Source organism: Leopardus geoffroyi, chromosome B1, assembly GCF_018350155.1.
Source record: "Leopardus geoffroyi isolate Oge1 chromosome B1, O.geoffroyi_Oge1_pat1.0, whole genome shotgun sequence".
Taxonomy (NCBI): Eukaryota; Metazoa; Chordata; class Mammalia; order Carnivora; family Felidae; genus Leopardus; species Leopardus geoffroyi.
In genome coordinates, this window is record NC_059327.1 from 170,324,293 (window position 1) to 170,350,015 (window position 25,723).

The window sequence follows — 25,723 nt, forward strand, 5'->3', positions numbered from 1 at the left end:
GAAATACAAATCACCAATAAACATACAAAGAGATGGCTGCCTCATTATGGACAGAACCCAAAAGAAACCACAAGAATCCATTTTACAACAATCAGATCAGGAAAAATGAAAAAACGTATCAACATCTAATGTCGGCAAGGGCTATGGAGCAATGGGAACTCATACACTGCTGGTGGAAATATAAATGGCACAATTACCTGGCTAAACAAGTTGGCATTACCTGATATAGCTGAACATAAGCATAACTTATGACCTAGCAAATTCTTCTAGGCCAATATATTTGCCCTAATAGAAACTTGCACAAGGGTACAAGGAAAAAGGTATATGAATGTTCAGAGCAGCACTGTGTTCTGTTGCTTCAAATTGGAAAGAACCCAAATGCCCATAAGAATTGGAATAGCTAAACATACCATGTTATATTCATACCACATTTCATACAGTAGTGAACAATAATAAACATAATAGTGGCTATCTTTCTTCGAGCCTTTACTATGTGCCAAGCACTATTTTAAGTACTTTACATGTATCATTTAATTCACACAACCATCAAAAGTATGTGCTCTAATTATCTCCATGAAAATTAATGAACTAGGGGCGCCTGGGTGGCGCAGTCGGTTAAGCGTCAGACTTCAGCCAGGTCACGATCTCGCGGTCCGTGGGTTCGAGCCCCGCGTCGGGCTCTGGGCTGATGGCTCAGAGCCTGGAGCCTGTTTCCGATTCTGTGTCTCCCTCTCTCTCTGCCCCTCCCCCGTTCATGCTCTGTCTCTCTCTGTCCCAAAAATAAATAAACGTTGAAAAAAAATTAAAAAAAAAAAAAAAAAAGAAAATTAATGAACTAGATACATATAATTTATAAGCTAGACACATATACTGTTAAGATAAATCTTAGCAAAATCTAATGAAAACAGTAAATCACAAGCATACACACAATAAGTTATCACACAATAAAGTGTAAAAACAGCTAAACAATTAAAGATATATACATATAAATGTCTAATTCTATTCCTTTTTTTTTAAACCGACAGAACTTAATTTTTTTAAGTTTATTTATTTTTGAGAGAGAGAGAGCATGAGCAGGGGAGGGGCAGAGAGAGAGAGAAAAAAATCTCACCCTTAAAAAAATGCCCCTTATAAACTTATATCCTCACTCAATAATAAAATATTTACTAATGACAGAGCTAACATTTACTAAGCATTTAATATGTGCCACATACTGTACTATGTGTTTTATGTGCATTATTTCACTTGATCTTAACAAACTGCTGAGGTAAGTACTATTATTATCTTCATCGTAAAGATGAGGAAACTGAGGCACAGAGAAGTTTGCAACTTCCCCCAAAACCACACAGCTGGTATTTTAAACATGAAGGCACAGTCAGGAATTGAAACACACATTTTGATTAGTCTATGCTCTTAACCAACTTCCTATATTATCTCTACGTGTAAAACAATATTCGATGTATGAGTAGGTATTTGTGTATTTTTCATGGCAGGGAGGAAAAGGACAGATGTAAAAACTGGATTAGCAACATGGAGCTTACTGGTAGCCTGTTGACAATAGCAGTTTCAGCAGGAAGAATGGGGACAGAAGCAACAGCTTGAAGTGAGAATGGGAAACGAAACAGTAAAAGCAGTATCTGGACTTTCAGCAGGAGCTAGAAAGGAGAATGGAATCAAGGAAAGACTGACTCTGTTTTATATAGGGATGAGAATGATGAGGAAGAAACTGTTGGTTTAATACATCAAGAGGACAGTCTCAAGAGCAAAGAACTTGAGCAGCTGATAGCAGAGGACCCAGAACACGTCTCTCTAAACATATTAAAAAAATAGAAACTGTTTCCACATATTTATAGAATGTCAGTTACTGAAATGATATGCAGCACCATGAAATCTGGCTCACTACCTGAGTAGTGGTACATCTGGACTTCTGCCCCCTTACTGTCTGTTTTCATTTTACCATCCTTTTGCTTTGCTCTTATTTTTGTTTTGCCTTTCTTGCCATCTGTTAGATTGATAGTTTTCTGTATTCTCTTCCCACCCCATCCCTTAAGATGGTTTGAAATTTGTAAGATTACATTTCTGTTTAAATGATTCCACTTAAAAATTTAACATACATACTTTTCTGTGAATCTTTCTAATCATCTGCAAAGTTATTCAGCATCTCAACTTTCCTCTAAACAGGAAAGAAACCTTTAATTACTGAAAACTTCTTTGATATTATGCATTTTTTTTAAGTGTATCGATTTATTTTGAGAGAGAGAGAGAGAGAGAGAGAGAGAGAGAGAGTGTGTGTGCAGGGGAGGGTCAGAGAGGAAGAGAATCCCGAGGAGGCTCCACACTGTCAGCGCAGAGCCAGACACAGGACTCAAATTCAGGAAATCCTGCGGTCATAACCTTAGCCGGAAATCAAGAGCCTGGGTTCAACAGACTAAGCCACCACAATCTTACTACTCTTGACTACGACTTTAGCATTTAAGGGGAATCCCCTTCTGGGGATATTCTCTCTCTCAAAATTAATAAACTTAGAAAATAATAAAGCAAAATAAAAAAATTAAATTAAATTTTAGCATTTAGTATTTCAAAAGGTTATTGTTTGTATTATCAATACTTAATTTTCCCAACATGTTTTATCCATTTCTTGCTCTTCACAGTCTCGCCTATATCCCAATGCTTTTTTCCCTCTGAGTCTACTCTTATACAAATATCTTATACAAATATATAATTTAATTAAGTTTCCTTCTTTAATGTGGGTGGGTTAATGGTAAATGACATTCATCTTTCTATACGTGAAGTATTTTTATTTTGCTTTCACTCTAGACTGTTTACTTAGACCAGTGTGAAATTCTAGAGTAATATTCATTCACCTTTCCTTTTCCCCTTGCACAGCTATTACTACGAGTCACTCACCCCTGTGTCTTCTGCATACTGTGAAAGATAAAAAGTCCACCTCAAAAGAGCAACAACTGGGCTGATACAGCATTTTCACTTTTCTCTTTGGATGCTTTTAAGTTGGGCTATTTCTTGTTTTTGTTTTTAAACCTGTGGATTTCTTTTTACTTATCCTGCTTAGTATTCAAAGGGTACTTTTGATCTGAAGACTCTTGTTTCATCAAAATCTGAAAGATTCTTATCATCTCTTTGCATATTTCACCATTTCTGTCTTCGCTCTGAAATGGCCTATTAAATGTAGGCTACAGCTTCATGCCTCTTAAATGCCTTCTCACTTTTCTTGAAAATCCTTTTGCTTTCCTATGTGCATTGAGGGTGAATTTCAATTTACTAATCCTCTACTTGATGAGGACTATTTAATCTATTAAATTTTTATTTTAGTAACTAACTTTCATTTCTAAGATTTCTAGTTGGCTCTTTTCCAGATTTATTTGTTCTGGTTTTATTCTGACAGTTTTTATTTCAAAATATGTGAATACTTCATTTATTCTTTTGAAGATATTAAACTTCTTTTAAAGCAATTCAGGCCGTTATTTTAATATCCTCTAGAGTTAATACCCATTTGATTTTGTTGGCTTTCTTACAATTAGGATTTTTCATGTATTTTTATTCTTCATTGATGTAAGAGACATAACGTTTCCTAAGTTTAAGGTGTACAATGTGATCTGAAGTTTATATATTGCAATACGATCATTCATGTACTTTTAAATTTCAGAATTTACAATCTTATTATAAGTAGGATATATCCCTTCACTCTCCTCATGTTCTAGTGCTCAAACTCAATCTGATCCATCTGTCCTGAACCAGATCTCCTACTGCCAGTTTGAAATTCCTACCACTCAATCCAGTCTCTAAGTCAGCAAACAGTAGGTTCTAGTTTCTGTTCTTCTTGCCTCCCTACCCTACAGCCTCCTACAAGGTATAGCCTCACATAACAAATGGAAGAGCCTAGTTCCGCCTACTGTAGGAGAATGGGTGGGTGAGTTCAAACAGTGAGTCTGACTCCAACACCAGGCTATGCATGTAGCACCTACAGATCCCTTACCACAACCAAACCAAACTCCTGGTTGCCAGTGCTTGCTCACACACCCAGAGTAAGTCCACTCCTTGGACATAGCGTATCTTTTTTGAGGGCCGTTGTTTCTTCAGTTTTCTTTTTCCATGTTTTATCTATCACTCCAAGGAGAAGTAAAACAGATACTTCAAAGCATCTATTCACAATGCCGTCTTGGTCAGAATTTCTGCCTACCTACTAATTTACGTTGTTCAAGGCTTTTAAGGACAGATTACATGCCAACAGACTAGGTACTCACAAAGGCAGAACCCTCTCTGAAAGAAAGGCAAACATCTTACACATAATTTTTAGTATATTCTTAGGGTTTTTTTTGTTTTTGTTTTAAGTGAAAGCCACTGGGCAAATGACTTAACATGGTATATTATGGTTTGATAACTAAACATGTACAGAAAATCCAAAAGGCTTTAGTTTTAACTATTCATCAAATTCTAAGTAGGTTATTAAACATATCGGTAAATTAAAGGTAGGTTTAAAAACCCTCCTATTTAGGGGCGCCTGGCTGGCTCAGTCTGTAGAGCATGTAACACTTGATCTTGGGGCTGTGAATTCAAGCCCCACATTGGGTGTAAAGATTACTTAAACTTTAAAAAAAAAAAAACAAAAAACACTCCTGTATAATTAATAACTATAGGTTGTAACATTTGACACTGGACAGTTAAATAACATGATTTTATTTTTGTCTAAACTATACAGCAAGCAAATTCTGAAGCATCTTTACCCATAAAATCTATTTATCAATTTCTTAAAATTTTGTTTTGGGGAACAGAGAGTAGGGCAGACAAAAGTGAAAGAAAAGCTTTCAACATTCACCTAGCATCTGAACAACTAAAATCTTTTACTGTCAAAAGTTTCAGAGACAACCCTCTTTTCCACAATGATCAAAGTTGTTCAACCAAATCACTAAGATGAGTTGCTCTAAGGCTGATATTTCTGGATATTTTTCTCACTACAAACTGCCTATAGTTACTAATCGTAGTGCCAAGAATCATAAGCAAGAAATGCTAGTAAATGGCTCAAAGACATGTATGAATACTTACCTTGCACACCAACACCTTAATAAGCTTGTACTGTATCACTGGAGTAGAATCTTTATGATTTCAATAAATAACTAGACGTTCTATCCGTGAATATCTCTAGACACTTGTTTAAAGCTCAACCCCTGGCTGTTTGCCACACATCTGCTGCCATTAGCAAAATTAAAACTAATTTTACTAAAATTTAAAACATCTGAATGCTCCTTAAAAACTTAAGGATTCCTTAGCAAGTCTCTGCCTCTTAATGAGCTGTTCCTGACTTTACCACGTGATTTGAATTATTCAAAAGTCAATCTTAAATCCTTAAATATACAAATTATCTTTCAATCAAGCAATTACTTGCTGTCTATCTGATGGCTAACAACGTCTAATTTGGCCTAAGCAAATTCTGAAAAATTGAGCCCAAAATAAAACTATCAATAAACAAATGTATTTCTAATATAAGAAAATAAACTTGTATTTTTATTTGTCAGCAGACAAAAAAGGAAACCTTGTCGTGGATTTCAGTTTCAAACCTTCTGTAGAGCAGAAACATTAAATATCTTTGCCTGAGTCTATGTTCACCTCAGAAGAGTATTATAACATATTTTACTTTTATATTATTTCATCACTTATTTCTTCTCCCATTTCTTTTCTTTTTTTAATGTTTATTTATTTTGAAAGAGAGAAAGAACGCACGTGCACACACGCGAGCAGGAGAGGGGCAGAGATAGAGAGGGAGAGAGTGAGAATCCCAAGCAGGCTCTGTGCTGAGTGTGGAGCCCTACACGGGGTTCGATCTCACAACCGCCAAGATCAGGACCTGAGCCAACATCAAGAGTAGGCCACTTAACCGAGTGAGCCATGCAGGCATCATTCTTCTTCCATTTCTACGTTCCAATAAATATTCTCGAACTCAGGGACTCATCATAATCTCCATCCCTTCATCTTCTAATATCAAACTCTCAATATTTCTCCCTGCAGTTCTCCATCATCACAAGAAAAAGAAGAAATTGGCTAAAACTGCATAGTAAGCCCAAAAGGAGGATGGGGCTTAGGGAAAAGCATGAAAAACAGGCACTGCAAACATAAGTACAGGATATTCCCATGTGAAAGACACCCAACTAAAGAAAAGATAGTTAAACTCCCTTCCTGTACTGTCTCAAACATAGTCATGACTTCAGTAACCTCTTAGGTAGAGCTAATAACTACTCCTAAGTCTCTTCCCAAGTAGGAACTTGGCATTCATTCATTTACAAATATTTACTAAACAACTACTATGTGCAAACCACTGCTCTAGGCACTGAGTCCTGCTATCATGGGACCTGGAAACAAGTGGGAGAAATAAATATTGGAAATATCAATCGGTATTAAGTGCTGCCCACACAGAGTTAAAATTAGGTTGATATGGCTACTTTAGATGAAGTGATTAAAGAGTGACTTTGTGCAGAGCTGACATTTCAACTAAGATGTAAATGACCAGAAGGGGTCAGCCATGTGTAGAAGGGCACCTTGGAAAGAGAAAGCAACTAGAGCAAACGCCCTAATCAAGAACAAGGTTTGTATTTTCTAAGAGCCAAAAGGAGACTGGTTGGGCTGAAATATAATGAGCAAGAAAGAGAATGGAAGCACAGAGCCCAGGAAGACTGCCGCAGTAATCCAGTCAAGAGATGATGATGTCTCACAACAGAAAAGTAGTATACCCGGGGTGCGTGAGCAGCTCAGTTGGGTAAGTGTACAACTCTTGATTTCAGCTCAGGTCATGAACTCACGGTTGGGTGAGGTTAAGCCCTGAGTTGGGCTCCATGCTGACAGTGCAGAGACTGCTTGGGATTCTCTCTCTCCCTCTCTCTGTCCCTCGCCCACTTGTGCAAGCTGGCGTGCTCTCTCTCTCAAAGTAAATAAACATATATATTTTTTTAAAAAGGCTAGCATAATTCTAAAAAAGAAAAGAAAAACAGTATATACCCAACTGCCTATTAGTCCATCTGTTAAGATGTCATAGAGGCACCTACAATTCAGATGTCCAAAACTAAATCATCACCTTCTCATGAAAATACACTCTAGCTTTGGTATTCCCAATTTTAGAAGTCAATGAAATCATCTACACAATCACCTAATCCAAAACTAGGCACTGTACTTTACTTGACCCTCTCCTCTCTTCCCCAAATTCAACCACCCAATCTTAATTATTTAGCTCCTAAATCTGGAGTTCATCTACTCCTTCAAAAAAAGCATTGCCATTAACCTAATCTGGACCTTCATTTGTATTACTGCTCTCAGTCACCTTCTTTTGCAATAGGTTTTCCAGTCTTCAGCTAATTATCTTTCTAAAATTTTAAATCTGATCACATACTTCCTCTACTTAAAATGCTCTAATAGATTCCCACTGCCTACAAAACCAAGTACAAACTCCTCAACAAAACCTTGATCTCCTGATATTCATCCCTTGTGCTCTCAAAACTACCAACCCCACCATCAGGTCCTCTACTAACTAATCACACTAAGGTAGTTGTAGGTTTATTTTCTTTCTCTACCATTCAGTACACCAATACCTAACTTTCTTTTAGGTCCCTAATTAGATAACATTTCCCCTCATGGAAAACTTTCTCAACCACTCAACACTCAGTTAGGTACCCCTCCCAAGTGCTCCTGCAGTATACACTATTTCCTCTATCATGGTACTTACTCTACAGTATTACACTTGTTTACTTAACTTTGTTTCAGCAATTTTCTGTTTTAGTAATAAACTCAGTCATTCTCATCTGCTGCCGTATAAAAAGTGTTCAATAAATACTTCTTGAATAAATTAATCGACAAATAAAGGACTTCATTTTTATGCTGCACAGCAAACTAGGTATCCTGAACAAACTGTTTTCAAACACATTACTAAGCTCACAAAAACATTATCTGAAGAGGGCAAAAACAAAAGGAAAGCAGGACCTCTACAGAATAAGTGAGAACACCAAAGCCAACTTTTCCCCTGAGATTTCTGTTAAAGCTTATAGTCCTTGAGCTTCTACTTCCATATCTGCTAGGGAAGTAAGAGACCAGAGAATAAGAACTACATTCTGTTTAAGATGAGAAGTCTAACAGGAGACACCCAGAAAAAAAGCAACACAACGTATAACTCTGAACTGAAAAAAAAAAAAAAAATACACACAGAAGGGAACAGCAAGAAAGCATGTCAGCCTTTACTTCGCTGTTAAATAGTGAGGATGAAAAAAAAAAAAACCCTGAAAATCCTAAGGATAAGTCAGCTCTCACTCAAGTTTGCAGTCTAAATTCATGCTACCAAAGTGGTCTAAATAATCTAGGGCAAAGAATTTAATTTAATTTGGTCCCAAGCTAGATTCCCAGCAGCTAACAGAGGCAGAAGCAAACTCTATGCAGGAATGCATCTTCAATCCAGAAAGATTTCAGAGTTCCAAAATAGAAAACCGCATGGAAAATGAACAACTCTCAGTTAAAAAACAGATATGGCATCATGAATAAGTGCATGAACAGAGGAAAAAAGATAATATAGTTAGAACCAAAAATTTCAGACACAAGAATTTTCAGTCACAGAATATAAGACATGTTTAATACGGTACTAAAAGAGAATAAAAGAGAAGTCTGGACTTATGGAAACATAAGGAACAAGAGACCAAACAAGCAAGATGAAAAATAAACAATTTCTAGAAATGAAAAATATAATCATTGAAATTAAAAACCCAACATACGTATCAACCAGCAGATGAGAGACAACAAACAAGGGAATTAGTAAACCAAGTAGACTTATGAAAATAATCCAGAATTCAGGCCAGAAAAATAAAGAAATACAATTATGACAAAGAGGCTTAGAGGCATGGAAAATAAAGAAAGAAAATCTAACATGATTCTAGTTAGAGTTCCAAAAGGAGTAAAAGAGAACTGAAAGCGAGGTGGCTGGCTGGCTCAGTTGGTGGAGCATGTGACTCGTGATCTCAGGGTTGAGAGTTGGGAGTCCCACTTAAAAATAAGTAAGTAAATAAACTTTAAAAAAAAAAGAGAGAGAGATTTGAGAAAAGGTAATACTTGAAGGGAGAGTGACAAAACTATAGAGTAAAACCAATTCTCAGATCCTGGAAGCCCAACAAATCTCAAGCAAAATAAACACATAGTAATACATACCTAGTATGCAGAAATATACACAGTAAAACTGCAGTTTACACCAAAGTAAAGACTTTCAAAACAAAGGTAATCAAATTTAAAAAGCAATAAAATACAAAAGACATGAGAACAAAAGCATCATATGTGACTTAACAACAGTGAAAGCCAAAAGGCACTGTAATAACATCTTAAATGTGCCTTTACCATAGATAGATCCTCACCTCAAGAAACTTCTATAGGATCCACATCAGACAGAAAGATCAGAGAAATAAGAAAAGGTAGTTAACAAAGATTCTAGAAAAATTTAAACAAATAACAATGTATATTGTATAGAAGGGAAAGAGCAGAACAAACACAAAATACAGCCAATAAATAGCGTGTAAGTTGGGAGAAAGTGACCAGAATTAAAGCATTCTAAGTTCTTCATATTTTTCAGAAAAAATGTAAACTTTTCAATTACCTTTAGATGCTGAAGTACATAGAGTATAAAACTCCCAAATGAGTACATGTATGTGTGTGTGTCTGGGAGAGAGGGGACGATACAATGAGAAAAAAAGAAAAAATTTAAAAGGCGAAAAAGAAATAGAAGATAAAAAACACAAGGAAGCTCATGATACACTGGCAGAAATATATCCAAACATATCAGTAATAACAGTAAATGTAAACAGACTACATTTCCAATTAAAAGACAAAGATGTCAAATCAGGACAAAAAAAGGTTATAGTCAAAGGATGGGAAAATTTATACTGAGCAAATACTAATAAAATCTGGTGGAGATGTCACTAAAAAAAAAAGTTGTTACATAAAAATAATGAATGTAATTCATTAGTGTTATATGCTAAATGTCTATGTATCTAGTAACATAGCCTTGAAATATATAAAGCAAAATTTTAGGGAGAACTATTAAAGAAAAAACTGTCAAATCTACCATCAGAGTCATCATGGCTTAAATGCCTACTTTAGAAAAGAAGGAAAGTTCAGAATTAATAATCAAAATAGCTACCTGATAATTTATTTTTATTTTATTTTTTTTTAATTTAAAATCTTTTTTTAATGTTTATTTCTTTTTGAGAGAAAGAGAGTACAAATGGGGGAGGGGCACAGCCGGGGAGGATAGAGGATCCAATGCGGGCTCTGCGCTGACAGCAGCGAGCCAGATACAGGATCGAACCCATGAACAGTGAGATCATGACCTGAGATGAAGTTGGACATTCACCCAACTGAGCCACCCAGGCACCCCACTGCAAGATAATTTAAAAATGAATGACAGAATAAATACAAAGAAAGCAGGAAGATTTAATTAAGGTAAAAGTAAAAATTAATAAAATAGGAAATAAACATACAATATAAGGATTCAAAGAAAAAAATTATTACTTGGGAACAAAATAAAATGGACAGAGTTCTGGCAAGAATAATCAAGAAAATGACAAACACCATTAGGAATGAAAAAAAGGGATATAACTATAAATGCTGCTCAGAATATACAGAGTATATTGAACTTGATCCAATAAATTAAAATTTTAGTTTAATTCGATAAGCTCCCAGAAAAAAATAGAACTTACCAAAACTGAATCAAAAAGAAACAGAAAAACTAAATGAAAGTAAATCAGCAGTCTAATAGCTTTCCACAAAGTAAACACTAATTCAGAAAGTTTTGTACAAAAGTTCTATGGAACATGCAAGGGACAAATAATCTTATTCAAGCTATTTTGGTCTAGACAAAATGATTTTTTTTTTTTTTAACATTTATTCATTTCAGAGAGACAGAGAAAGATCACGAGTCGGGGAGGGGCAGAGAGAGAGAGAGGCGGAGACACAGAATCTGAAGCAGGCTCCCGGCTCTGAGCTGTCAGCACAGAGCCCGATGTGGGGCTCGAACTCACGGACCACAAGATCATGACCTGAGCTGAAGTCAGATGCTTAACCGATTGAGCCACTCAGGCGTCCTGAAAAAAAATGATTTTAAAAGATTTATACATACCTGTTTCATCAAATGATGGTACTTTTTCCACTCTGAGACTTTGTGATCCCTGTCCTTCTTTCTGAACATTTGTAGAGTACAACTTCACTTGATTCAGTGTACAAATGAATGGGTGACTACAGGGAACCACGTTTGAAAAGCTTCCCAATGTCACTAAATTCTGCCATTCTGTAAGAAAAAAAAATTAAGTTCAAACTCACAACAAGGATTTTATACCCAATAAAACATACTTACTAATATTAGAAGGGTAATTTTACAGACTAACAATAAAACTTTCATTCTGCAAAATATCCAAATGCACAATGCCAACCCACCCTCTCCACAAAGGTGTTTCATTGACCCCTAGGTGTATGGGGACCACATTTTGTAAAGAAAAAATAACAATAGTATTCCTATTTTCTCTAATTTGTAAATTTATTCATATGGAAACTTTTAAAATATATAAAATTAGTTAAGACATTCTGATTATTGATTATTCACCTGTTCTGAAAGGTCTCTGGAATACTTTTATTTTATATGCTGGTTGCATGCTAAAAAATGTTGGCATAACATACTTTTCAGAATAGAGAACTCTAAGGGGGAGGGGGTGGGGGGAGGTCAAGATGGCTTCCTATTCAAAATTACCCTGTGTCCTCCTTTTGCTAGCTAGAGATTTATTCCTCTTTCACTTCACAATCAATAAGTGAATTACACTCATCAGTCATTCAGAGTGTCACTGATTTTTTTTTTAATCAGATAATTAGATCAACATTTGGTAAGATTCCTCAGTATACAGGAATTCTAATTGAGGGAAGAATAGAAGACTAATTACAAAGCACTTCAGCTGCTGCATCTGGGTGACTGTGGGCTTTGGAGGGCTGAAATACAGAAGAAAAATATATTCCACACTTGCACTGAAGTGGTAGAAAACTAAATATGTCTGTATCTACTCTCATGTGACCCTCTTTCTCTTTTTTACTATGAGTACTCAGACCTTGAAAATCGTGTGAATAATTTACATCTCTTCTAAAGCATCAGATGAAATAATGAAGTTATATCATTAGAGATAGTCAAGTTTCTCTAGTGGAGAGTTAAGCTTTTAAGGGTTGAAACTTTCCTCTTTTTTTTTTTTTTAAAGTAATCTCTATACCCAATGTGGGGCTTGAACTCATAACCATGAAATCAAGAGTCACACGTTCTACCAACTGAGCCAGCCAGACATTCCAAGTACTGAAACTTTTCTAATTGTTTAATGTTTTCCAAAAATGGTAATTCATGTATGTGCATGTACAGATGTGTATCTTCTGAAATCAGGAAGAATAAACCTTTTCTTTATGGCTCAGAAAATTCATCAGGAACATAAATTTTGTGAATGTTCAAGATAATCTGAAAAGCATGAGAAACATAAAGCAGCATAAGTATCCACCCAAGTATCAGGCTTGGAATTTTTTTTTTTTTTTTGAAAAATTTCTTGATGTCAACTTAATTGTTCATTTATTTGGTAAAGAATTGTTGAAGGCCCAGTATGATTTTGGTCATTTGGTATTTCTTAAAGGCTGAGTAAAGCAAATATAACGATGTATCTTCTTGCACATTAAAATATGTAGCCTACTAGCAGGGAGCTTGGATGGCTCAGTTGGTTCTGACTCTTGATTTCAGCTCAGGTCATGATCCCAGGGTCGTGGCACTGAGCCCCACATCAGACTCCACGCATGGAGCCTGCTTAAGATTCTCTGCCCCTCTCCCCTGTCTTGTGCTCTCACTCTCTAAAATAAAAATCAGGGGCACCTGGATGGCTCAGTCGGTTAAGGCCAGTTTGGCCCCAGTCATGATCTCACAGTTTGTGGCATCAAACCCTGCATCAGGCTCTGCGTTGGCAGTGTGGAGCCTGCTTGGGATTCTCTCTCTCCCCCTCTCTTTGCCCCTCCCCCTCACACACTCTCAAAATAAACTTAAAATATTTTTTTAGGGGCGCCTGGGTGGTTCAGTCGGTTAAGCGTCCGACTTCAGCTCAGGTCACGATCTCGCGGTCCATGAGTTCGAGCCCCACGTCGGGCTCTGGGCTGATGGCTCAGAGCCTGGAGCCTGCTTCTGATTCTGTGTCTCCCTCTCTTTCTGCCCCTCCCCCATTCATGCTCTGTCTCTCTCTGTCTCAAAAATAAGTAAACGTTAAAAAAAATTTGTTTTAATATTTTTTTAAAGAATACATTTAAAAAAATAAAATTTTTTTAAAGAAATAAAATTTAAAAATAATTTAAAAATAAAATATGTAGCCTACTAGCAAAATTAGTGAAGCAAGGGCTAAAGCAAATGCTCCTAAGAAACTCACCCTCCAGGAAAGCACTGGTCACTGGTATTCTGACTTCACGGTCTGATTCAAAGTACCTTTTGTGATTATCACCTAACAAAGACAATATGCCACAAATACTTTTTTTTTTTCACCCAGTGATCAAATGCTTTTGTAGAGACTGTACTAAAATGTTTAAAAAGGTAATATACCACAGTCTAAAAATCCTTCCTCAGAAGCTGACAATGTTTCCATGACTGATCCTAGATGTTTTTCAAGGTTCTCCTTAGTTTTTCAAACATTAAAGAAAATTTCAAACACATGCAAAGGTAGAAAAAAAAAGTACAATAAATGTCCACATATTCATTGCCCACCTTCAGCAATTATCAACTCAGTCAACCTTGTCTTATCTCTACCTGCACCAGTATCTCTTCGCATCCATGTTAATTTGATGAAAACCTCAGACAAAATAATTTCATTCATAAGTATTTCTCTATGTATTCTAAGAGACAAGAGCTTTTTAAAAACACAGATAAACCACCATTACAAAAAAATAATAAATTGAGGATATCATCAAATATCCTCAATTTCCAACTGTTAAAAGTTTTACAACTTTTGTGTGTGTGAACAGATCCTAATAAGATCCACATACTATGGTTGATGCAGATGTCTTTTAAGCCTCTTTTAAGCTACAAGATGTCTTTTTTTTTTTTTTAACTTTATGTGTTTCTTAAAGTTCATTTATTTTGAGAGACAGAGAGAGAACGTGAGCCCAAACAGCAAAGGGGCAGAGGGAGAGGAAGGGAGAGAATCCCAAGCAGGCTCTGCACCATCATCATGAAGCCCTACTCAGGGTTCCATCTCACGAACTGTGAGATCATAACCTGAGCCAAAATCAAGAGGCGGCCACACACCTGACTGAGCCACCCAGGCACCCCTAAGAGCAATTTTTAAGGTGAAGAAATCAAGTTTTGTCCTAAATTTCTGTCCTGGTAGTTTTCCAGTCTGAATTTTGCAGACTTAATTCTCATGGTGTTCTTTAACCTGTTCTTCTATATGTTCTACAAATCAAAGGATGTAAAGGCTTTATCTAAATTCTGATTCTTTTTGTTAGGATGCTACCACTTATTATGCAGTGATGAGTTCTTTCATTAGGAGCCACATAAAATTTGGTCGACTATTTGTGTAGTGTCTGCTGTTGTTCAATGCCCATAACCATTTATCCATTAGGTGGATACAAATGGAGATATTCAAATGTATCAATTCTTCAATTGTTAGAACACTTCTACAAAAAGAAAATCCTGTTCACTTATTTGGTTATTCACCAATGTACTTCACATAGGAAAATCAGGCTAAATGCTTAATTCTCTCCTTATTTACCAGTTCTCATAATAAAGAGTTCACTACCTACCATCCTGAAGTAGTGACACATTAATTTGTGTATATATTATTATTTCATAGATTGAGTTATTTGATATATTTCAATCCATTTCAGTCACTCTGATTAATAGTTAAACTGTCCCATTTCTGACTAGTAGGGGTCTCTTCAAATTGATTCCTGCATCCTTCTGAAACTATTCTAGTAATAATCTTTAATAGCTTCCTTGCTAGCTGTTCTTGAAAAATCCTTAATTTTTAACCTTAGAAGAATTTCAGGTATCAGCAACGTTAAAAGTACACATCTGGCATTAACACAAGATCAAAAGTTGCACAAAATTTGCAGAATACATTACCACCTTTAACATTTTATACTCTAAAAAATATACAGGACCACATTTCATTCAGGAAAAAAAATATTATCTAACACACAGCAATAGCAACACAACCATTTAAAAATACATAGGGGCACCTGGGTGGCTCAGTCAGTTAAGTGTCCGACTTCAGCTCAGGTCATGATATCACGGTTTGTGAGTTCAAGCCCCATGTCGGGCTCTATGCTGACAACTCAGAGCCTGAAAGCTGCTTCGGATTCTATGTGTCCCTCTCTCTCTGCCCCTCTCCCACTAACCTCTGTCTGTCTTTCTCAAAAATAAATAAACATAAAAAATAAAGATAAACACATCCACTTTTTAATAAATTATTGAATTCATTAATTAATTCTAAGAGGCAGAAAGATAGTAAAAAATATTACCCACCATTAGTACCCTTTCTTAAAGGTGACATCTAAAAAAAGCTGCATACAGAAGATTAATCTTTGAGAGCCTGGTGCTCACTGTTCTATGGATTGGACAAGGACCTTCTCATTGCTGTATAGATAAGAGCTATTTCTTCACCAAAACTGCAAAGCTACCACTATCTTGTCAGTCTAGTCACAACATTCAGTCTTCTCGGCTTTTATTTTACTGTTATTGCCTCTGTAGCTTTTAACAACCACTGCTGAGAACCACTAGTCCTCTCTCTCCAATGTGATTTGTCACCCACCACTCACTCTGGCTTTCAGAGGAAATCTGGCTACCTTTTTCAGACTACAACACACAACACAAGAAACTCTATCTCATGCAAACTGACATTTCTGCCTACTGTGTATGTTGCTTCTGCAACAACCATAACTAAACACAAACAAAAAGATTTCTTGCAGTTTGTAATGTTTTCTTACTGGCTAATTTAAGGACTAAGACTTCCAGAGATCAGTCTCTTAAGAGACTATTTCAGTAGTTTCTCCCCCAAATTCCTAAAGGACTGATGTATCCAAAACTAAGTAATTGTTACACTTTATTCTAAAGAGATTAGTGTGAACTTAAAATACACAACAGCAGAAGCTTTCTGGGCCCATAAAATACACAATAATACAGACCGTGAAAATGTTCTTCATGGTAATATTTATCATGGCAAAAACTGGAAACTTAAATGTTTCCTAATAGAAAAATAAAAATTAAATTATGATATCCCTATATTTTCATTGTGTATACATTAAAAACTATTAATGTGGAAAAATATTGAGAATATTACATAAAAAAGCAAAAGACAAAATAACATAGGATTTCAACTATTAAAAAATGTGACTGGGGGTACCGTGGTGGCTCAGTCAGTTAAGCGTCCCACTCTTGATTTCGGCTCAGGTCACGATCTCACAGTTCTCAAGTTCAAGCCCCGTGTCAGGCTCCAAGCTGACAGTGCAAAGCCTGCTTGGAATTCTCTCTCTACCTCTCTCTCTGCCCTTATCCTGCTCTCGCTCACTCTCTCAAAATAAATAAACTTAAAAAAAAAAATGTGACTAGTAGCAGGCACCTGGGTGGCTCAGTCAGTTAAGTGTCTGACTCTTAATAGCAACTCAGGTTTTGTTCTCAGGGTTTTGAGTCCAAGCCCTGTATTGGGATCCACGCTGGGCATGAAGCCTACTTTTAAAAAAATAATAAACAAAAATAAAAATGTTATTAGTTGGGGAGGAGTTAAGATGGCAGAGTAGTATAGTAGCAGGACCTTATGCTTGTCTTGTCCCTCGAATACCAGTAGATAAATACTAAGTCATTGTGAACACCCAGGAAATCTGAGAACTAAAAACAAACTGCAACTAGAGGGAGAAAAGAAGCCAAATTGTGGAAGGTAGGAGATGAAGGGATGGGATTTGGGGGAGAAAAGAATCAGCTGTGCTGAGGTGGGGAGGGAGCCCTGATTAGGGAGAAGGAAGAAAGGAGAGAAAGAGATGGGGGGGGGGTGGGGGGGAGAGAGAGGGAGGGGGAGACAGAGAGAGAGAGAGAGAGAGAGAGAGAGAGAGAGAGAGAGAGGTAGCAAGCACATGTACATGCAAGGGACAGCAAGCAGGGTGCAAAGCATTGCGCAAGAACAACACTTCCCCAAAACCACTGACAGGGGAAATGACAGGGGCTGATAATCTCAAGTTTTTACAAGCAGCGGAGCTCAAAGTCTGAAGGTTTAGAAGTCCACGCTGTTGCTGGGGTGGGGCCTGGGAGTCACAGAGGTGCTCCTGTGCAGAAGGAGAACAGACATGGGTGCAGATAGCGTGCTCTGAGGATCCCTTGGGTTGCACTGAGAGAGACCGCACCCCTTCTTGCAGTGCATTTGGGAGAGGTGGCACTGGCTCTCCAGGGACAAAAAAGCCAACAGATGCCCTGAGCTGCCCTGTTCATTAGCCTAGGAGCAGAGGCAGCTGCTCAGGGCAGCTACGCTGGACACTGGCTTTCTGCTGCACTTTACCATAAACTCCAAGCCTCTGAGCATTCACGCAACTGCCCTGCTGGGACAAACTGGCACCAGCCACAGCACAGTGAGACCCTTCCCCAGAGGATCAGTGTAGGTCCATGCCCGGCTGGGTCCCCAAAATTTGGAGTTTTGAAACCCGGCCAGCGCACCTGATATAAAAAATAGGAGCACTGCACCGGGTGGGCAGAGAGCCCAGACACAGGGTGAAGGCAGAGATCTGAGGGAAGCCTGGGACACATGAGGGGAGAACGTTCACTCTTCTGTGAGGGTTTCCTGAACAGCGGAAGGAATGAACTCCCCTCTCTGGGGACTAGAGAGCCGGCTGATGCCATGTTTTCCTTGCCCATCAGCACAGAAGGACTTCAGTGAGCAGCAAAGCACCCAGAGTGGAAGCTTGAGCCACTTTCACCAAGCCCTTCCCTCTGTGCTCTGCAGGTGCTTCTGAACAAGGGCAAGTGTGCCTGAGAGTCAGAGCAGCAGTGGGCCACTCCTCCAGAAGACCAGCACAACCTCTCACCACCCACATGCAACAAATCTACTGATCATAGAGTGCTACAAAGCTTCAGTTCTAGGAAAAATAGGATCCAGCCTCTTTTAACAATTAGCGGACCAAAACATACTGAGTTAAAACTTGCCACACAGTGGACAAGGTCAAAACACTCCCCACTGCAGCACAGAGAAACTCTGCAGAGGACTGACCTAAGGGAAGAAACAGCCAAAACACAACAGTCGAGTACACAAAGCATATACCAGAAACAATTCCTGAAGCGGCAGGCCCTAGACAGTATGACTTCTTAATATAGCCAATACTCTCAAGAGCAGGAAACATAACAGGCTTTTATAACACACAGAAGACAGAGCCCTACACAAAATGCCAAGACGGAGGAATTCATCCTGAAAGAAAGAACAAGAGATCACAGACAAGGATTTAATCAAAACACATATAAGTAATATGACTGAACCAGAATTTAAAACAACAATCATATGGACACTAGCTGGGCATGAGAAAAGCATAGAAGACACCAGGAAGTCCCTTACCACAGAGAAAAAAACCTAAAAGCTAGTCAGGCTGAAATTCAAAAATGCTATAACTGAGATGCAAAAACTGGATGTAATGACAAAGATGAAAGAAGCAAAGGAATAAGTAAGTAATATAGAAGATAAAATGATAGAGAATAATGAAGCTGAAAAGAAGAGGGAAAGAAAAATATTGGATCACAAATGTAGATGTAGGGAACACAGAGGCTCCATAAAACGTAGCATTCATATCATAGGAGTTCCAGAATAAGAAGGAAAAAGGGGCAGGTTTATTTCAGCAAATAATAGCTAAAAACTTCCCTAATCTGGGAAAGGAAACAGACATCCAAATCCAAGAGGCACAGAGAACTCCCATCAAAATCAACAAAAGCAGGCCAACACCAAGATATTATCATAATAAAATTTACAAAATACAAAGATAAGGAAAGAATCCTGAAAGCAGCAAGGGAAAAGATATCCCTGACCTATAAGACAAATAAGGTTAGTAGCAGATCTCCCCACAGAAACTTGGCAGACCAGAAAGGAGTGGCATGATATGTTCAATATGCAGCCAAGAATACCTTATCCAGCAAGGGTATCATTCAGAATAGGAGAGATAAAGAGTTTCTGAACAAAAACTAAAGGAGTTCGTGACCACTAAACCAGTCCTGCAGGAACTAGTAAGGGGACTCTTTGAGTGGGAAGGACAGATCAAAAGCAACAAAGACTGGAAAGGAGCAGAGAAAATCTCCAGAAAATCTCCTGATGTTACAGGTAATACCATTCATATTGTATTTGCAGGCACTAAATTCATATCAATAATCACTCTGAATGTAAATGGGCTAACTGCTCCAATCAAAAGACACAGGGTATCAGAATGGATTAAAAAAAAAAAAAAAAAAAGACCTATCTATATGCTGCCTACAAGAGACTTACTTTAGACCTAAAGACACCTCCAGCTGGAAAGTGAAGGAATGGAAAACCATTTATTATGCTAATGGATGTCAAAAGAAAGCTGGAGTAGCCATACTTTTATATCAGACAAACTAGATTTTAAACCAAAGACTGTAACAAGAGATGAAAAAAGGCACTATATGATAATAAAGAGATCCATCCAACAAGAAGTTCTAACAACTAAATATTTATGCCCCCAATAATATGTATTTGGGAGTAACCAAATACATAAATCAATTAATGACAAACATAAAGAAACTCATTGATAACAACAAAGTAATAGTAGGGACTTAAACACACTACTTACGACAATGGACAGATCATCGAAGCAGAAACTCAACAAGGAAACAAAGGCTCTGAATGACACACTGGACCAGATGGACTTAACAGATATATTCAGACCACTGCATCCTAAAGCAGCAGAATACACATTCTTTTCCAGTGCGCATGAGACATTCTCCAGAGTAGATCACATACTGGGTCGCAAATCAGGCTTCAACAAGCATAAAAACTGAGATCATACCAGGCATGTTTTCAGACCACAATGCTATGAAACTTGAAGTCAACCACAATAAAAAAAAAAAAAAAATTGGAAAAGACCACAAATACACGGAGGTTAAGATCATCCTACTAAAAAATGAATGGGTTAACCAGGAAATTAAAGAAATTAAAATATATCTGGAAGCAAATGAAAATGAAAACACAGCAGTCCAAAACATTTGGGATGCAGAAAAATCAGTCCTAAGAAGGAAGCACTCAGTAATACAGGTCTACCTCAAGAAGCAAGAAAAGTCTCAAATATACAACCTAACCTTCACCTGTCAGAGCTAGAAAAGGAACAATAAAGCCTAAAGCCAGCAGAAGAGAAATAATAAAGATTAGTGCAGAAATAAATGATACAGAAACAAACAAAAAACCCAGTAGAGCAGATCAATGAAACTAGAAGCTGGTTCTTTGAAAGAATGAGTAAAACTAGTATACCCTGAGCCAGATTTACCAAAAAGAAAAGAGGAAGGACCCAAATAAAATCATGAATGAAAGAGGAGAGATTACAACCATATCACAGAAATACAATTAAAAGAGAATATTATGTTATTTTCAATTTTTTGAGGAACCTTGATACTGTTTTCCAGAGTCACTGCACCAGTATGCATTCCCACCAATAGTGCAAAAGTGTTCCCCTTTCTCCACATCTTCACCAACATCTGTTGTTTCCTGTGTTGTTAATTTTAACCATTCTGACAGGTGTGAGGTGGTAACTCACTGTGGTTTTGATTTGTATTTCTCTAATGATGAATGATGTTGAGCATCTTTTCGTGTGTCTATTAGTCATCTGATGTCTTCTTTGCAAGAATGTCTATTCGTGTCTTCTTTGCAAGAATGTCTATTTGTGTCTTCTGCTCATTCCTTCACCGGATTATTTGTTTTTTGGGTGTTGAGTTTCATAAGTTCTTTATAGATTTTGGATACTAACCCTTTATCCAATATGTCATTTGAAAATATCTTCTCCCGTTCCATAGTTTGCCTTTTAGTTTTGTTGATTGTTTCCTTCACTATGCAGAAGACTTTTATCTTGATGAGGTCCCACAAGTTCATTTTTGCTTTGGGTTCCTTTGCTTTCAGAGACATGTCTAGTAAGAAGGTGCTGTGGCCAAAATCAAAGAAGTTGCTGCCTGTTTCTCCTATGGGATTTTAATGTTTTCCTCTCTCACATTTAGGTGTTTCATCCATTTTGAATTTATTTTGATGTATGGTGTAAGAAAGTGGTCCAGTTTTGGGGTGTCCAGGTGGCTCAGTTAGTTGTCTGACTTCAGCTCAGGTCATGATCTCACAGTTCATGATTTTGAGCCCCGCATTGGACTCTGTGCTGACAGCTCAGGGCCTGAAGCCTGCTTCAGATTCTGTGTCTCCCTCTCTCTCTCTCTGCCCCTCCTCCCTCCCCCCAAAATAAATAAACATTAAAAATAATTTTTAAAAAAAGTGGTCCAGTTTCATTCTTCTGCATGTCACTGTCCAGTTTTCCCAGTACCATTTCCTGAAAAGACAGTCTTTTTTCAATTGGATACTCTTTCTTGCTTTGTCAAAGATTAGCTGGCCATACATCTGAGAGTCCATTTCTGGGTTCTCTATTCTGTTCCACTGATCTATGTGTCTGTTCTTGTGCCAGTACCATACTGTCTTGATGATTACAGCTTTGTAATACAGCTTGAAGTCTGGAATTGTGATGCTTTCAGCTTCACTTTTCTTTTTCAGGATTGTTTTGGCTATTTGGGGTATTTTGTGGTTCCATACAAATTTTAGGGTTGCTTGTTCTAGCTCTGTGAAGAATGCTGGTGTTATTTTGATAGGGATTGCACTGAATGTGTAGACTGCTTTAGGTAGTATAGACACTTTAACAATATTTTTTCCCCCAACCCATGAACATGGAATGTTTTTCCACTTCTTTGTGTCTTCTTCAATTTCTTACATAAGCTTTCTATAGTTTTCAGCATACAGATCGTTTATCTCTTTGGTTAGGTTGATTCCTAGGTATCTTATGGTTTTGGGTATAAACCATAAGATAAATGGTTTATATACCATTTATATACCATAAATGGTAACTGTAAATGAGAACAATTCCCTGATTTCTCCTTCTACTACTTCATTATTGGTGTATAGAAATTCAACTGAGGGGTGCCTGGGTGGCTCAGTTGGTTGAGTGTCTGACTTTGGCTAGGGTCATGATCTCATAGTCCATTGGTTCAGGCACCATGTCAGGCTCTGTGCTGACAGCCCAGAGCCTGGAGCCTGCTTCAGATTCTGTGTCTCCCTTTCTCTCTGCCCCTGTCCCACTCACACTCTGTCTCTATCAAAAATGATTATACGTTAAAAAATTTTAATTAAAAGCTTTTACTTAAAAAAATGCAACTGATTTCTGTATGCTGATTTTATATCCTGTGACTCTGCTAAATTCACAGATCAGTTCTAGCAGTTTTTTGGTGGATCATTTGGGTTTTCCATGTAGAGTATCATGTCATCTATGCAAAGTGAAAGCTTGACTTCTTCCTTGCCAAATTTGTATGCCTTTTATTTCTTTCTGTCTGAAAAAAATAAAAATAGAACTACCCTGAAAAAATTAAAAATAAACCTACCCTATGACCCAGCAATTATACTACTAGGTATTTATCCAAAGGATACAAAAATGTTGATTTGAAGAGCACACACACCCCAATGTTAATAGCAGCATATCAACAATAGCCAAATTATGGAAAGAGTCCAAATGTCCATCAACTGATGAATGGATAAAAAAGATGAATGGAATATTACTTGGTGATCAAAAAGAATGAAATCTTGCCATTTGCAACAACATGGATGGAACTAGAGAGCATTGCTAAGCAAAATAAGTCAGAGAAAAAAATGTCATGATTTCATTTATATGTGGAATTTAAGAAACAAAATGATAAACACAGGAGATGGGAAGGATAAAAAGAGAGGGAGGCAAACCATAAGAGACTCTTCAATACAGAAACAAACTGAGGGTCACTGAAGCGGGGGAGGTGGATGGGGGAATGGGCTGAATGGATGATGATCATTAAAGGAGGGCACTTATTGGGATGAGTATATGGTGTTATATGGAAGTGATGAATCACTGGGTTCCAATCTTGAAACCAATATACTACACTGTATGTGGAATACTTTAAATTTAAATGAAAATTAATTTTTAAAAAGAGAATATTATGAAAAATTATATGCCAACAAATTGGGCAATGGTGAAGAAATGGATAAATTCCTAGAAACACATAAACGGCCAAAACTGAAAATCTGAACAGACCCATAACCAACAAAGAAACTGAATCAGTAATTAAAAATCTTTCAACAAACAAAAGTCAAGGGTCAGATGGCATCCTTGGGGAATCCTAGCAAACATTTTTTTTTAATGTTTATTTATTTTTGAGAGAGAGAAAGAGAGAGAGACAGAGCATGAGCAGGGGAGGGGCAGAGAGAGTGAGGGAGACATAGAATCTGGAACAAGCTCCAGGCTCTTAAGGTGTCAGCACAGAGCCCAATGTGTGGCCTGAACTCACGAACCACGGGATCATGACCTGAGTCGAAACTGGACACTTAACCAACTGAACCACCCAGATGCCCCTGCAATCCTACCTAATATTTAAAGAAGAGTTAATACCTATTCTTCTCAAACTGGTCCAAAAATAGAAGTAGCAGCAAAACTTCCAAACTCATTCTATGAAGCCAGCAATACCTTGATTCCAAAATCAAACTACTATAAAGGAGAATTACAGGCCAATGTCCCTGATGAACATGGATCCAAATTTCTAAAAAAGCTACTAGCAAATCAAATCCAACAGCACATTAAAGGAATTATTCTCCACAATCATCACAATCAAATGGGATATATTCCTGGCCTGCAAGCGTGGTTCAATATTCACAAATCGACGTGATACAGCACATTAATAAAAAAAAGGATAAGAACCATATGAGACTCCCCACAGATGCAGAAAAGGCATTTGATAAAACGCAGCATTTTTGGTAAAAACCCTTAACAAACTAGGGATAAAGAGACCATACCCGAAAATCACAAAGGCGATATCTGAAAGACCCACAGCTAATATCATCCTCAATGGAGAAAACCTGAGAGCTTTTCCTCTACAGTCAGGAACAAGACAAGGATGTCCACTCTCACCGTTATTTAACATAATACAGGACTAGAAGTCTTAGCCTCAGCAATCAGACAAGAAAAAGAAATAAAAGGAATCCAAATCAGCAAGGAAGAAGTCAAATGTTCACAATTCACAGATGATATGATATTCTATGTAGAAAACCCAAAAGACTCCACCAAAAAATTGCTAGAACTGATACTCAAATTCAGCAAAGTCACAGGATACAAAATCAATGTACAGAAATCCGTTGCATTTCTTTACACCAATAATGAAGCAGCAGAAAAAGAACTCAAGGAATCAATCCCATTTACAGTTACACCAAAAACCGTAAGATAACCTAGGAATCACCCTAACCAAAGAGGTAAAAGATCTATACTCTGAAAACTACAGAACACTTATGAAAGAAATTGGAGAGGACACAAAGATATGGAAAAACATTCCATGTTCATGGATTGGAAGAACAAATATTGTTAAAATGTCTATATTGCCCAAAGCAATCTACACATCTAATGCTATTCCTATCAAAATGCCACCAGTATTTGGGGCGCCTGGGTGGCGCAGTCAGTTAAGCGTCCGACTTCAGCCAGGTCACGATCTCGCGGTCCGTGAGTTCGAGCCCCGCGTCGGGCTCTGGGCTGATGGCTCAGAGCCTGGAGCCTGTTTCCGATTCTGTGTCTCCCTCTCTCTCTGCCCCTCCCCCGTTCATGCTCTGTCTCTCTCTGTCCCAAAAATAAATAAACGTTGAAAAAAAAAAAATTAAAAAAAAAATGCCACCAGTATTTTTCAAAGAGCTAGAACAAAAAACCCAAAAATTTATATGGAACCAAAAAAGACCCCAAATAAGCCAAAGCAATACTGAAAAAGAAAAGCAAAGCAGGAAGTATCACCATTCCAGACTTCAAGCTATATCACAAAGTTGTAGTCATCAAGACACTACGGCACTGGCACAAAAGCAGACACGTACATCAATGAAATGGAATAGAAAACCCAGATATGGACCCATAACTGTATGATCAACTCATCTTCGACAATGCAGAAAAGAATGAATTTCCAATGGAAAAAAAGACAGTCTCTTCAAATGGTGTTGGGAAAACTGGACAGCGACAGACAGAAGAATGAAACTGGACCACTTTCTTACACCATACACAAAAATAAATTCAAAATGGATGACAGGAAAACATCAAAATGCCATGGGAGAAAACAGGCAGCAACCTCTCTAACACTGGCCGGAGCAACTTCTTACTAGACACGTCTCTGGAGGCAAGAGAAATAAAAGCAAAAATGAACTTTTGGAACTTCATCAAGATAAAAAGCTTCTGCACACTGAAGGACACAATCAATAAAACTAAAAGGCAAACTATGGAATGGCAGAAGATATTTGCAAATGACATATTGGATAAAGGGTTAGTATCCAAAATCTATAAAGAACTTACCAAACTTAACACTCAAAAAACAAATAATCCAGTGAAGAAATGAGCAGAAGACATGAATAGAAATCTTCCAAAGAAGGCATACGGA

General features: G+C 37.4%; 1 protein-coding gene across 1 annotated transcript in view; it reads right to left on the reverse strand.

Annotated features, from left to right (window-relative positions):
• The window catches only part of SLC30A9 (solute carrier family 30 member 9), a 91,852-nt gene that overhangs the window by 59,572 nt on the left and 6,557 nt on the right, over window positions 1-25,723 (reverse strand). Inside the window, exon 2 of the mRNA XM_045474219.1 lies at window positions 11,150-11,317. Within this exon, the coding sequence (XP_045330175.1) occupies window positions 11,150-11,317 (168 nt within the window). The remainder of the gene's footprint in view (window positions 1-11,149; window positions 11,318-25,723) is intronic.